The 16323-nt window shown below is 44.4% G+C and overlaps 1 protein-coding gene across 1 annotated transcript in view; it reads right to left on the bottom strand.

The window, feature by feature from the left end:
• Positions 1-956: 956 nt before the first annotated feature.
• Positions 957-16323, bottom strand: part of LOC137561767 (transcription factor SOX-30-like) — a 29984-nt gene continuing 14617 nt past the window's right edge. Inside the window, exons 4-6 of the mRNA XM_068273123.1 lie at positions 10858-10971; positions 7004-7454; positions 957-1393 (exon numbers count right to left, since the gene is read on the bottom strand). Coding sequence (XP_068129224.1) covers positions 1132-1393; positions 7004-7454; positions 10858-10971 — 827 coding nt within the window. The 3' untranslated portion in view covers positions 957-1131. The remainder of the gene's footprint in view (positions 1394-7003; positions 7455-10857; positions 10972-16323) is intronic.

The raw sequence follows: 16323 nt of genomic DNA, 5'->3' as shown, positions 1-16323 counted from the left end.
TATGTTACACATCCCTGCATTCACCCATTACTCAGCAGTGACCTCACAAAAAAATCAAGCACAATGTGCAAACGTACAAATAAGAAGTACGTTTTTTTCCAGAGTAAAATGACCATAAATTACTTTTCTCCTATAATGCTGTCACTTACAGTAGATAGTAGAAATCTGACAGAAGTGACAGCAGGTATTGGACTAGTCCAACTCTTCATGGGGGATTCTCAGCAAGGCTTTTATTCTGTATAAAGATATTCCCCAAAAGGATTTAAACAGTGATGCTGGCCAGCTTCCCTGCTCGCTACACAGTATTTTGGCAGTTGGACGGTGCAACTGCCATTCACTAAGTGCTTTGGAAAATAAATAAATCCCTGAGAATCCCCCCCATAAGGAGATGGACTAGTCCAAATCCTATTGCTTTTGTCAGATTTCTACTACTAACTGTAAGTGACAGCAACATAGGAGAAAAGTAATTTATTGCTCATTTTACTCTGGAAAAAAAGTATTCTTATTTGTTTGTGTTTACACATATTTTACATTTTAAAAATTTTCGCCATAGTGCCCCTTTAAATCAGAATCATAAATATTTTAATCGCCAAGCATGACTGGGTTGTGCCCGGGATTGGGTTTGGCACATACAGAAGCTCAGAGTAGGGACAGGGAGTATAGATAACAGAGCATGCCAATAGCATAGATAACAGGAGTGCAAATAAATAACTGTAACCACTAGTGCAAATAAACAGTACAGTTCCAACACAGTGTTGCACTCCTGTTGTACCGATTGACCAATGATACACTGTGTTGGAACTGTACCCTATTTACTTAATTTTAATTTGCACTAGTGGTTACAGTTATGAATTTGCACTCTTGTTATCTATGTTATTATTATGCTCTGTTATCTATATCCCCTATCCCTACTCAGAGCTACAGTATGTGCCAAAACTAATTCCGGGCACGACCCAGTCATGCTTGGTGATTAAAACATTTCTGATTCTGATTTAATAGAAATAATTTGTAGGTCCAATAAACTTCCTGCCAGTTTTGATTGGCCTAATTCCAAGAGTTGTACAATTTGCATTTGAATTATTTACATCTCATTGAACCATCTCTAGGTATCTGCTTTGCCGGCAGACTCGTTTATATCCTGTGAAGTTGGCACTCCCCTTCTCTCTGGGTCTGACAGCTCGGTGGGAGTGGCCAGGAATCCCATGCAGGGATTGGGGAGGGGTTTGGGTCGGTAAGGCCTTGCCTCTGCCAGTTTCCTTCCTGTGGAGGCTCCGCCTGGTAAGCCGGGGATGGCCAGCCTCTGTTCATGGTGAGGCTCTGGCTGCCGTAATGTTCCATGTACCGAGACAGCGCGGCGCGATTGGCCAACGCCGGACTGGTGAAAGAGGCGGTGCTGCAAGGAACAAGTAAGACAAACGTCAGAACAGGAAAGACTTAAAAAAACAGCAACAAGACATCAGTAAAGCGCATTTTTCCCGTAGGACGCAAAGCGCATAAGCTTGTCCCAGATCAGTACATAGTTCCAAGTAGCTACATCCTCGTAACTACTCGAAATTGAAATCTAAATGAGTTCAGGCAGCCTGCAGCCGAGGGGGGTTAACTTACCCAGGCGCCGATGTGTTCCAATTGCGTTCTATGTCACGTTCCATTCACTCCCATGCTTCCTTTTCCAACCCTTGAAGAAGAAACCATGGGTGTTATGCGGAACGCGACGTGGGGCCTGGATGGAGAACATTGGTGCCTGGGTAAGTTAACACCCCCCCCTCCCCCGGGTGCGGCCAGCCTGAACTCATTTAAATTACGAGTAGCTATGAGGATGTAGCTGCTTGGTATGAGCAACAGTAGTGATAAAGTGATGTCATCATAAATGCCAGACTAAACAGGTGACTTTTCAGTTTTGATTTAAACATGTTCAGGGTTGGGGCTGTCTTGATCAAGCTTGGCAAGGCATTCCACAGGGTAGGAGCAGCATAACAGAAAGCTCTAGCTCCAAATGGTTTGAGTTGAACTCTGTGGGGTGGTCAAGTTATTGGATCCTTTTGATTTGATGTTGTGGGAGGGGTGACGCAGTTGCAACAAATCTTTCAGGTATCCGGGGCCTGGGTCATGCACGGACTTGAATGTTAGCATCAAATATTTGAAGAGGATTCTCCATTTTATGTGTAGCCAATGTAGTGAGCGATGGATTGGTGGGAGTGTCCTGTCTCCTCTGTACGTTAGAGCAGGCCAGTAAAGCAGCATTGAGGGACCTGCTCGGGCCACTTTCCTCTGGCTGCTGACCACTCAGGAATGGAGATGGTCGATGAGATACTAATAACTTTGCCTTGTATGCAAATTTCATTCAACTGTGTACAGCTTCAAATTAAGCCAACCAAATTCGGTTGGAAGTGGATTTGGTTGACTAATCTCCAAGTTGCATATGATTTCCGCTGATTGCTTTCAAGCTGGAACTATAGTACCTTCTAGACCAGTGGTCCTCAAACTAAGGCCCGTTGGCCGAATGCAGTCCCCTACGTAGTCCGCTACATCTTTAAATATTGGTGTCTCGCATATAGAATGGCAGTGCTGACACCACCCATCCACATAGTGTAGAAGCCAGCGAGCAGTCATTCGCTGGCATCCAATCGAATTCCGCATCAGGTGACACTGCTGTGCTGTCCAATTGGACGACAGGTTGTCCCCTGAGTATGCTTGACTGTCTGGCGATAAAGACATTTTTTACTATCTGCACGTGCTGTATTAGCAGCATAGTAATTGCACATGTTGTGTTGGGGGGCATAGTATACTATCTGCACATGCTGTGTTGGGGGGCATACTATCTGCACATGCTGTGCTGGAGGGCATACTATCTGCACATGCTGTGCTGGAGGGCATACTATCTGCACATGCTGTGCTGGAGGGCATACTATCTGCACATGCTGTGCTGGAGGGCATACTATCTGCACATGCTGTGCTGGAGGGCATACTATCTGCACATGCTGTGCTGGAGGGCATACTATCTGCACATGCTGTGCTGGAGGGCATACTATCTGCACATGCTGTGCTGGAGGGCATACTATCTGCACATGCTGTGCTGGAGGGCATACTATCTGCACATGCTGTGCTGGAGGGCATACTTTCTGCACATGCTGTGCTGGGGGGCATACTATCTGCACATGCTGTGTTGGGGGGCATACTATCTGCACATGCTGTGTTGGGGGCATACTATCTGCACATGCTGTGTTGGGGGGCATACTATCTGCACATGCTGTGTTGGGGGCATAAAATATGCTTTGGTTAAATGGGAACAAAAGGGCTGAGCATGTTAACAGGTAATAGTTTACATGAAAAGAAAGGAATTCAGCCCTTAAATGACAGCACTACACCACATATATGCAAATATACAAAAAAGTTAATTATCTAACCTGCAACACTACTGTACATATCTAAAACCAATTAAAATGAAATAGGCACCAAACCCATGTGATCTATCCAATTTGATGATATACACATATACATATATATAGGTAGACAGAACGAACTCATAAATGATATATCTCTGATGGCCATCAGGAAGTTCAATAATGAGCTATCCTGGGCCAAGAACCCAGGTTCATGTATCAAAGCTAATAAAGTGCATAAGAGTGAATATGAAAAATACACATACAAAAATACATAATGATTACTGAACTATATCAAACCAGTATATATAAGCAGTTAACGTCAGCCCTTATATATGAGGACTTTCAGTGAGATCAGACGTGACCAATATAGTGAAACACAAAAGATGCAAGATAGCAATGATACTTAGCCAGGCCAAGGGTAAGGAGATCAGTAGTAAGGTGCCAAGGAGAACCTCCGGGGGACTGCTCCACCGGTAACGTGGCCGTCATGCCGCTTTTTCAAAGAGCGGGGGGATCTCTTTCAAAGATCCCCACGCTCTTTGAAAAAGCGGCGTGACGTCCAGGAAGCTGTTATGGGGTAATGGCCCAAGAAAGCTATGTACAGTCAGTCATTAAAGGTGTTTTCTGACTCAGTTTTTGTTGATTTGGTGTCTGTAGATCTGTTCCCACAACTAACACTGGTCCGTACCTCACCAGGAGATGGGAAACCAACATACACAAGAGATTCCATACCTCTCTATTCTGTCTAAAACTAGGTTTAAAAAGTATAAGGTAAGTATCTATCTCACACCTGCATGCAGTGCTCCATCTGTGACATTATCTGGATATCATGTTTTATTTGGAGCACTGGAATCTCAAAATGGAATCACATCCGGAACCTTATCTACTGTGTATGGAGTTTTTATGTTCTCTCTATGTTTGAGTGGGTTTCCTCCAGGTACTACTATGGTAGGGGCATTAGACCATGACTCTGGTAGAGACAATAGACCATGGTAGGGATATTAGACCATGACTATGGTAGGGACATTATGAGACCATGTCTATGGTACAATAGGGACATGAGATCATGGTAGGGACATTAGTCCATGACTATGGTAGAGACAATAGACCATGACTATGATTAGACCATGACTATGGTAGGGACATGATGAGACCATGTCTATGGTAGGAACATTAGACCATGACTATGGTAGGAACATTAGACCATGACTATGGTAGAGACAATAGACCATGACTATGATAGGGACATGAGACCATGGTAGGGACATTAGACCATGACTATGTAAGGACATCATGAGACCATGTCTATCGTAGGAACATTAGACCATGACTATGGTAGAGACAATAGACCATAACTATGGTAGGGACATTAGACTATGGTAGGGACATTAGACCATGACTATGATATGGACAACATACCATGACTATGATAGGGACATGAGACCATGGTAGGGACATTAGGCCATGACTATGTAAGGACATCATGAGACCATGTCTATCATAGGAACATTAGACCATGACTATGGTAGAGACAATAGACCATAACTATGGTAGGGACATTAGACTATGGTAGGGACATTAGACCATGACTATGATATGGACAACATACCATGACTATGATAGGGACATGAGACCATGGTAGGGACATTAGGCCATGACTATGTAAGGACATCATGAGACCATGTCTATGGTAGGAACATTAGACCATGACTATGGTAGAGACAATAGATCATAACTATGGTAGGGACATTAGACTATGGTAGGGACATTAGACCATGACTATGATATGGACAACATACCATGACTATGGTAGAGACATTAGATCATGACTATGGTGGGGACATTAGATCATGACTATGGTGGGGACAACAGATCATAACTATGGTAGGGACATTAGATCATGACTATGATATGGACAACAGACCATGACTATGGTAGGGACATTAGATCATGACTATGATATGGACAACAGACCATGACTATGGTAGGGACATTAGATCATGACTGTGGTAGGGACAACAGACCATGACTATGGTAGGGACAACAGACCATGACTATGGTAGGGACAACAGACCATGACTATGGTAGGGACATTAGATCATGACTATGGTAGGGACAACAGACCATGACTATGGTAGGGACAACAGACCATGACTATGGTAGGGACATTAGATCATGACTATGGTAAGGACATTAGATCATGACTATGGTAGGGACATTAGATCATGACTATGGTAGGGACATTAGATCATGACTATGGTGGGGACAACAGACCATGACTATGGTATGGACATTAGATCATGACTATGGTAGGGACAACAGACCATGACTATGATAGGGACAACAGACCATGACTATGGTAGGGACATTAGATCATGACTGGAGTATGGACATAAATGTATCCATACACTGTGCCTTTTCTAGTAGATCACAAAATCAATATATTCCAAGTATCCATAATTTCCATTGTTGACTGCATTGTGTTGCTTGATGTTAGATCTGACTGCAGCAATAATCTGGTTGGATAGGTCAGTGACCACATGCTGCAAATGCATCTCCCAGCAGCACACACTGAACAGCATTTCCTGATCATTGTTGGATTGATAATTTGTGATGATCATGTCTAGGAGAAGTCATGGAGAAGCATGTGATCGGTTTGGTCAGGTGATAGATAGGTACGTCTCTGATTAGTGATGATCATGTCTAGGAGAAGTCATGGAGAAGCATGTGATCAGTTTGGTCAGATGATAGATATGTAAGTTTCTGATTTGCTAGTCAGGATCATGTGCTAAAACAGGATGTGATCACACAACAAATCAGCTCATCAAACAAATCACATGCCTCTGCATGAGTTCTCCTAGACATGACCATCACTATTGATAATATCCAAACATCGACTGGAAAGGCCATAATTCAGTGTTTTATGGAATCTATGGTCTAATCTGTTTTTGGCTACCATGTAAATGCAAGCCTTTCTGACTGACAGTTAGTATTAGCAGTAGAGTATTGTACTGCTAACTTGGAAGAAAAAGAGTAAGGGTTCGGCTAATAAGTCTTTTGCAGACTCAATTCCTGACGAAGTCTGAAGAAGGCTTATCACCCAAATGCTATATGCCCGGAACCCACCTCGAGATTTTTCAGATGATTTTTCCAGACGACCGCAATTTGTTTGAGAGACAAGCGGCCATTTCTGTGGTTTCACAACATGGGCACTGGCATGCGATCACGCAAGCAACGTTAAGCGATGCACGACAATAACGACCCTCACGGCGGATTGGGTCGTTAAGATCTCCGACGACTCAGTACAAAGTACTGCGATTGCTTGACTTTCGCGCCCATCGTGTGCCGTCATGCTTGCGTAGCATAAAGAGAAATCACTGCACACTCGTCATGAAGGGGACATTGCTGGACCCGTCGGGTGGGGAGCACTCAGCTTTACTCTTTCTTTTCCAAGTTAGCCAACGATGGTTTCATCCTGATTCAATACTTCTTGCTTTTGACTGACAGTTAGTAACACAAACTGTTAAACATACATATGAAAAGCAATGCACAAAAGGTCCCGTGCTTTTTAAATACTGCTAATAATAATAGTGTCAATAATCATAAGAGTTTTTCCTTACCCATATGGACTGTAGTAATTTCCTGGAAGGACATACGGGAAGGGGTATGAGACGTTTGGTGGATGCCCGTAAGGCATGGGATATCCTGAATAAGGTGCTTGGAATACATTTGGGAAGGGGTGGATTGGTGGAAGAGTCATGAATGGTGATCCATAACCAGGGCAGATGCCACCATAATCCATGACGTAATGTTCGCGGATGGAGTACAGCGGGGAGGCGGTATTCTCTGTGCTTCCCGAGCGGGCGTGGCCATCTTGCGGTAGAGGTGTACAAGGTTCTGCAGAAGGTCCTGGTCCTGCCGACTGCTGTGACCTCTCAGATCTTGGTGGTGAGACTGGATCAGGCGAGGTCGGTGGTGGGTTTGAGGTTGTCGGGCATGATAACAGAGATGGAGCGTCAGCTATCTGTGCAATATTCCCTTCACTGGACGATGTGTGCTTCCCCGATTCACCTTCAAAACAAATATTACATTGTGGAAATTAGCTTAACAACTAGCATGAATTATATAAAAATCTTATATTGGACTTTTTCTGTAGGATTTATTGTTGGACATCTTCACAACTGAGAGGTTTTATCCCTTGAGCACCAGAGCAATTTTCACCTTTCAGCGCTCCTTCCATTCATTCATCTATAACTTTATCATTACTTATCGCAATGAAATGAACTATATCTTGTTTTTTTCGTCACCAATTAGGCTTTCTTTAGGTGGGACATTATGCCAAGAATTATTTTATTCTAAATGTGTTTTAATGGGAAAATAGGAAAAAATGTGGGGAAAAAAATCATTATTTTTCAGTTTTCGGCCATTATAGTTTTTAAATAATGCATGCTACTGCAATTAAAATCCATGACATTTATTTGCCCATTTGTCCTGGTTATTACACCATTTAAATTATGTCCCTATCACAATGTTTGGTGCCAATATTTTATTTAGAAATAAAGGTGCATTTTTTTCAGTTTTGCGTCCATCCCTAATTACAAGCCCGTAGTTTATAAAGTAACAGTGTTATACCCTCTTTACATAAATATTTAAAGAGTTCAGTCCCTAAGGTAACTATTTATGTTTGTTTTTTTTAATTGTCATTTTTTTTTCTTTTTATTACCCAAAAAAAAAGAAATTGGGGAGTGTGGGAGGTAATGAGTTAATTTATACATAATTTTATAAAACCATTCATTTATATATGAAAAATGTTTTTGGGTGTAGTTTTACTATTTGGCCAAAAGGTGGCCACAGTACTTTTTTGTGAATGCATCCTGTAAGCGTAGGAAGTACGATTACAGGAAGTGTTATGAAGCTGGGAAACTTTTTTTTTTTCACAATGATCGCGCTGCTTCTCATAGAAGCAGCCGATCATTGCTGGGGGGCTTAGATCAACGAACGGGAACGGTTTTACCCATTCATTGATCTCCGGGCGAGCGGGCGGCAGGGTGCACGAGCGCAGGAGCGCGCGCACGAGCTCGCGGGAGCGCGGACAGCGGCAGTAGCGGCGGGGGGTGCAGGTATCTACGCCCCTGGTTGGGAAAGCGTATTAAAAGGGGCATAGATACACGCACCGGTGGTGGTAAAGTGGTCAAACTCCCTAGCGGTATTGACTGTTATACACGTCAATACAGAACATGCTGTGACCAGTATTGATGTGCATATATGTCAGTACTCTCCTGCACTGTATACTAGACCCTTGCTTGACACATTTTGGCAAGTTACAGGAAAAAAAGGTTGTGAAAATTAATTGGATCACTCTTTGCACAGAAATCCTAGGGAAACTAAACGCCAGGGACACCTGAACTGACTGAGAGGGATCTGAAGGCTGCCATATTTAATTTCTTTTGAACAATACCAGTTGCCTGGCTGTCCTGCTTATCTTAGAATATACAAAACAGTCCCAAGACTTTCGGGGGTTTTAATAGGAACAGCAACAGTCTTTATTCTTCAATAGTATATTGGGCGATCTCAGCGTTCCTGTTGGTGACTGCAGACAGCACATTCTTGTGTCATGTCTGGACACTCTGTATCTTGGATTCTGGTCTCTTAACCTTGGGTTTTATCCTGATATCTACACATTTGTGTGCCTCTGAGGAAGTGGCTTCTGACCGTGAAATGCCTGTCAGGCAGTTTATGGTTCTGTAGAGCAGATCTTTGTATGAATTGTCACGACTGCAATCCAGAAGATTTTTACTATTGAAGAATAAAGAAAACCCCTATAGTCTTGGGAGTGTTTTGTATATTCTAATTGCACATTGCGTTGGGGTGGAACGATACTAGAGTATTTTATCTGAAGTTATCTTGATATTTATCCTGCTGATCTATTTGGCTGCAGTAGTACCTGGATTTCACACATCTGTAACAAGCAAGCAGCTAATCCAGTCACTTCAGTCAGAGTTCCTGATATGCTGCATGCTTGTTCATGGTCTATTGCTGAAAAATATTAGAGGCAGAGGATCAGCAGGACAGCCAGGCAACTGGTATTGTTTGAAAGGAAACATATATGGCAGTCCTTTTAAAGTGAAATTTCACTTTTGTTGAAAAAAGAAGCAATCCCTCCGGCCCTTGCAAGAGTTAAAGTGGACCTGAACTCAAAACTTCCTCTCTGCTGTAAAAGATACGCAACAGCAAAATAATCTTTAATCAAAAACATCTTGGTTACAGCTGATACAAATCCTAAAATAAATCTGCAATGTGTCTACTTCCTGCTTTCATGGAAGCAGACATATTGTGAAGGCTTTGTTCATATTATAAATCGCCAGCGCTATCGCAAGCAACGTCCTGGGGGAGTGGTTTGCAGGGGATCGCGCACGCCGATGCGCGCGCATCCCTGCTTGAGTGATGGAGCTCTGCTCCGTCATCAGTCTCCCAGTCCCAGCAGCGATCGCCGCTAGCAGACTGTTAGACGGCGTAACCACCATCTATTTACATTGTACAGCGCTGAGATCTACGGCAGCACTGTACTGGGGACAGCTGTGTGACGCTGCTGTCCCCTGGAGGGGCTCCGATCACGATCCCCTCTCATAGGCTGATGCCTATGAGAGAGGACCACTCTGATTGGTCCCTGGGTTGGGGGAGGGATAACACATTTGTATTAAGAATTAAATTAATAAAAACAAAAAACAAGCTGCAGCAGCAGCGATCAGAGCCCACCAACAGAAAGCTCTGTTGGTGGGCAGAAAAGGGGGGGGGGTATTCATTTGTGTTCTGCATTGTATGGCTCTGCAGCAAGCTATTTAAGCTGCAGAGCACTGAATTGTAAAAAATGGCCTGGTCACTGAGGAAGAAACCCTGTGGGCCTTAAAGAAAAACTGTCACATAAATCTTAAAATTTAAAACACATACAAATAAGAAGTATGTTTCTTCCAGAGTAAAATGAGCCATAAATTACTTTTCTCCTATGTTGCTGTCACTTACAGTAAGTAGTAGAAATCTGACATTACCGACAGGGTTTGGGCTAGCCCATCTCTCTATAGGGGATTCTCAGCATGGCCTTTATTCTTTATAAAGACACTCCCTGAAAAAGATTTATACAATGATGCTGGCCAGCTTCCCTGCTCGCTGTACACTTTTTGGTCGTTGGACGGAGCAACTGTCATTCACTAAGTGCTTTTAAAAATAAAGAAAACACTGAGAACCCCCCTATGATAAGATGGGCTAGTCCAAAATCTGTCGGTAATGTCAGATTTCTAATACTTACTGTAAGTGACTGCAACATAGGAGAAAAGTAATTTATGGTTCATTTTACTCTGGAGGAAACATGCTTCTTATTAGTATATGTTTATATGTATTTAAAATTTTAGGATTTTCGTGACAGAGGTCCTTTAAGCGGTTAAATGCTTGCAAGTTACAGAATACAGCCAGGACTTACCTGGATTTGGTTTGAGCATCAGGTTGGCTGGGGTGTTATAGACAGGTGGCCTGGAGGTGGAAGGTTTATCATGCAGTGGAGTTTTAGTCTTCTTTGCAGTCCGGGGACAATGCTCTGCAGCCAAACAGCACTCCATGGTTAGTACAGTAACAATACACAGCCCACCCAGGGTTAACGTATAACTGTACTTACATCTAAGTGTGCATAAATAACAATTTCAGATTGGCTTAAACTTAAAGTGTACCCGAGGCGACTTGTGACATGATGAGATAAACATGTATGCACAGTGCATATCCAGGCTGTTTTACTTGCTTTATTTTGCTGCCAGGAAGAGTTAAAGGACACCCAAAGCGAAAATAAACTAATGAAATAAACAATTGTATCTATCTTCCTTCTCCTAAAAATGACTTTTTAAGATATTCCATAGTTTTATTTTATGTTTAAATCTACTTTTTCAGTTTTAACTGTTTTATTGTTTTTGCTCAATGACACATTGAAGTATGCCAGAGCTAAAATATATGAACTATTGACCCTTTTTGTCTCTTTACTGTTCTCAGAAGCCATTTTCTGCTAGGTAAGTGTTTTATAGTTGGAATTTCTTTTCAGTGAGGGTCACACTGTAGTCACTTCCTGTCTGAGTCAGGACTGAGTCAGCCACTTACATACCTGATATTTAACTCTTTCAGGCAGAGAAAGAAAAAAAGGAACACAGCATAGTTATTTGTGTGCTAGGCACTGTACATACCCATGTCTGTCTCATCATGTCACATGTCACCTCCGGTATCTTTTAATTTACAGGCATGGAAGTGACAGCTTCTGTCTTGTCGGTACCTTGTCAGGAATATAGTAAACTTTACTGATAAGCAAATTACTGCTATAAAAGTTTTCCTGGCAGAATACAGCTTCCGGGAGCAAATGGAGGAAGATAAAATAAATGAACTATTGACCTTTTTCTTACTCTGGGACACTTATTAGGCTGTCACTGAGCAGAGGCAACAAAACATTCAACCTGCATTGTAAATGGTTAAATATAAAATAAAACCATGGGATGTCTAAAGTCATTTTAGGTGTAGGAGGATAAATACAATTGTTTATCTCTTCAGTTTATTTTTACCACAGAGATCACAGTATTTAGCTCACTTCCATGGCAGAGGGTCCACTCCTACATGCATGTCATGTGACAACGATGGAAGACACGTGGTTTTTGGTGGTACAGTACTTACTTATACACTGAAGAGGAGTGAAGAGGACCTGTCCCTCTTCACTAATGTACTGGATAACACTAGTGTTAAGGTGGGTACACACATCAGATAAAAGTTTTGGGAAAATGAAAGATCACAGACCAATGTTACCCCCTTCCATGTAGTATGAGAGCCATACCTACACAGTCTATTCTATGGAGCTGCACTCCCCATCAGACAGAAATCTTTGCAAGATGCTGAACACAAAGATGCTGTACACATTCAACAGATCAGTATCTGCAAAAGATCTGTTCCTGAAAAATGCATTCATAGTCTATGATATCTGCAGATCCTCATACACACCTTGTTTAACTGACATTCATCTGCAGATCAGATCCACCAGGATGGATTTTCAGATCTGCAGATGATTGTCTGATCTGCAGATGAATGTCAGTTAAGCAAGGTGTGTATGAGGATCTGCAGATAATTGTCTGATCTGCAGATGATTGTCCGTTAAACAAGGTGTGTATGAGGATCTGCAGATATCATAGACTATGAATGCATTTTGCAGGAACAGATCTTTTGCAGATACTGATCTGTTGCATGTGTACAGCATCTGTGTGTGCAGCATCCTGCAAATATTTCTATTTGATGGGGAGTTCAGCTCCATAGAATAGACTGTGTAGGTATGGCTCTCATACTACATGAAAGGGGGTAACATTTGGTCTGTGATCTTTTATTTTACAAAGACTATGGTCTGATGTGTGTATGTAGCCTTTATAGTGTTAGCACTAACGATGGTCAATGAGATGCAAATCATTTTGGATAGGTGCACGCTTAGCAGAAACGCTAGCATTGCGGAAAATGCTGCGTTTCTTGCCGCTAATGGAAGTCTATGGACAACAGGAAAAAACGCATATGCAACATGTTTCGTTGAATAGTATTCAAACTCGCATCAAAAACGCACATAATGAAAATCAGTGGGAATGCAGTGGTATGCGGTTTTCATGCATTGGTACTTATCCGTTAGCCGCGCGCATCCGGCAGGCAGGTGGCGGCGGCGCTAATTACTATTCCCCCTCCAGGCCGACATGGATAGTAGGGAAAGATGTAACTCTGGTGGAGTTTTGTCGCCACCTAGAGGATGCGCCCGGCTAACGGAAAAGTACCCATGCATTTTTCTATTTCAAACAATTTTATTAAATTTTCAGTAAAGATAACAGCTCACAACGCAGGACAAAGCACTCATTTGAACAAGACATCATGACTGACAGCAAGTAAACAGGTGCAAATGCAAAAACAAAACAATATTGGAGGCATGATGAGTTGTCAGAAAAGTAAGGGGAGCCGAGTGGCTCCAACTATACGTAAATAGGGGGAACTAGTATTCCAGGTTGAACACCGTTCCCGCTTCGAGAGCTTCATCCTGAAGGTCTCTGGCCTCCCCCAACAGTGGGGGTAGGCGAAGTTAGCTGCAGAATGTGGAGAACAGAAAGAGAGATAGAGAATAGAAAGAAAGTAGGCAAGGAGAGAAGAGGGGGAGGGGGGGAGGGAGGGGACTGGTCCTAACCCGGGCCAAGATTCATAGCCCTGAGTTCGTGGACATAGCGGTGACAGCAGAGTAATATAACTATCTGTGACCGGTGATGGTCAGATATGATTTCCAGGGGTCCCATATTTTATCAGTCTTGGACTGCCTATCCATAAGGATTCCCGCCATTTGCTCCTGAATCATAAACCCTGTAACTCCATACCTCCCAACATTTGAAGATGTGAAAGAGGGACACTTAAGAGACACCCCTGCTTTTGCAAGAGGGTGACAATGGGAGGGAGTGTGCGGGGGGAGGGTGGGAGAGGGTGACACTGGGTGGAAAGGAGGGTGCCAGTGGGTGGGGGCGGAAAGTGCCAGTGGGAAGGAGGAGGGTGTGAGTGGAGAGGAGGCGGGTGCGAGTGGGCAGAGAGGAGAGTGCCAGTGGGCAGAGAGGAGGGTGACACTCAGAGGCAGGGAGGGTGACACTCAGGGGGCAGGGACTGGGTGCCTGGGACAGGGACTGGGTGCCTGGGGAAGGGTGCAGGGTGCCTGGAGCAGGGTGACTGGGACAGGGACTGGGTGCCTGGGACAGGGTGCCCGGGGAAGGGTGCAGAGGCCAGGGTGCCTAGGGAAGGGTGCAGGGTTCCTGAGGAAGGATACAGGGGGCCTGGGGATGGGTGCCTGGTGCAGGGGGCAGGGACTGGGTGCCTGGGGAAGGGTACAGGGGGCCAGGTGCCTGGGGATGGGTGCAGGGTGCCTGGTGCAGGGACAGGGGGCAGGGACTGGGTGCCTGGGAAGGGTGCAGGGGCCAAGGTACACTGACACCTGGGGAGGAGGGTGGAAGGGGGGGAATGCCCGTGGGTGCGGAGGAGGGTGCCACTTTTAGGTTGGGGGGGGGGGAAGGTTGCCTGGGCAGAGAAGAGGTGAAGAACTGATCCGGCCGCGGTAATGAGGGATGCGGGAGCCGGCTTCACTCCTCCCTCCCTCTCTCTGAATACCCCCCTATGTATGTCTGTGTCCCCCCTCCCTGTAGGCAGAGTGAGCGCAGCGGAGCGGGCAGTCGGGTCCTCTTACCACTGATGCACGCGTACTGGCACCAGACCTCCATGTGCTTCCTGTTTACTATGACGTCACAGGAAGCACATGGAGGTCCGGTGTCAGTACGAGTGCATCAACGGTAAGAGGACCCGACTGCCCGCTCCGCTGCGCTCACTCTGCCTACAGGAGGGGGGGACACAGACATACATAGGGGGGTATTCAGAGAGAGGGAGTGAGGAAGTAGTGAAGCTCCCGCATCCCTCATTACCGCGGCTGGAGCCTCGATCAGTTTTCCACCTCTTCTCTGCCCAGCCGGCCGGGATTCAAGAGGGGGGGCCCGGGACAGCGGGAGGGCCCCCCCAAATCGGGAGAATCCCGACCAATCCGGGACGGTTGGGGGCTATGGTAACTCTGTTTTTGACTTCCTCAAATGACACAATCTGTTTTTTCCAGGCTTTAGCAATAGTTAGCTTAGCCGCCACAAATATAAATTGGAGGAGAATTTCCTGAGCCTTGCTGAGGCTGCCAGTTTTGAAGTGTAGTAAGGCAGACCACGGGTCTTTGCGCAGTTGAGTATGAAAAACAGCCTGTGTCAAGCGATATGTTTTTGACCAAAAACGAGATAATAGAGAGCAGGACCAAAAAGTGTGAAGTAGGTCACCCTTGGCTTGGCATCCCCTGAAGCAGTTACCATCTCCTCCCATACGGGCTAGTCTAGAGGGAACCCAGTACCATCTCATCATCACCTTCAAAGATGCTTCAGCAAGGCCCAAGTTAATGGAAAGGTGGAAGAGACTATGCCAAGCATGTTGCCACTCTTCCACAGTGCGAGAACCTTTTAAATCAATTTCCCACCTCTTAACGTACCCATGCGAAAAGGAGGGGGCAGAACTGGTTAGAGACGAGTAGAGCCTGCTCACCAGCCCAGCACCCCTTGTGTCCTGGAGGCAAGCATTCTCGAAAGGTGATAGAGATATGTTGGCATCTGGGACATTTCTCAACAGGGAATTTATCCAATGTCGCAGCTGCAGATATCTAAAATACTCTGATCCGGGGATTTGGTGCTTGTCCCTAAGATAATCCCAACTAGCCACTTTTGAATCTTTGATCATGTGATATACTATCAGCAGATTCTAAGTCCACCAGCGGAATGCTGCAGGGTCACCGCATGCTGGAGGAAAAAGGGGGTTATTAGTGATTGGTAAGAGCAGCAGAAATGGGGATAAAAGCTTTTGCGAGTATTTTAAAGAGTCCCAGACCCGAAGGCAATGAGACAGCATGCAACTGAGTGATGGGGGCCGGAGCTTGGGAGGCAACCAAATAGGGCATTGTACTGACAGAGGCGAACCAGAGGCTATATCAAATAAGGACCATTGTGGCATATCTGACCCTCTATACAAGCCAACCATTGGTGCAATCTGTGTTGCTTGATAATATGCACGTATTTCCGGAAGTCCCAAGCCTCCAGAATGTTTTGGGAGGTACAATGAGGCCTTGGCAACTCTAGGCCTGGAATTTCCCCAGATAAATTTGTTTATTTTATGCTGAAAGAGTCGTAACAAGTGCGGGGGAATCCAGACGGGGAGTAACCTAAAATGATAAAGAATTTTTGGCAACAAGACCATTTTAACAGAGTGTACCCGGCCTAGCCTTCATTAATGCAGGGATAGAAGTTTTTGGATTAGACAAGAACAGCAACATATCGTCAGCAAAAAG

Source organism: Hyperolius riggenbachi, chromosome 3, assembly GCF_040937935.1.
Source record: "Hyperolius riggenbachi isolate aHypRig1 chromosome 3, aHypRig1.pri, whole genome shotgun sequence".
Classification (NCBI taxonomy): Eukaryota; Metazoa; Chordata; class Amphibia; order Anura; family Hyperoliidae; genus Hyperolius; species Hyperolius riggenbachi.
Note: the sequence above shows the minus strand (reverse complement) of the source record. Positions and strands in the feature narration are given on the sequence as shown.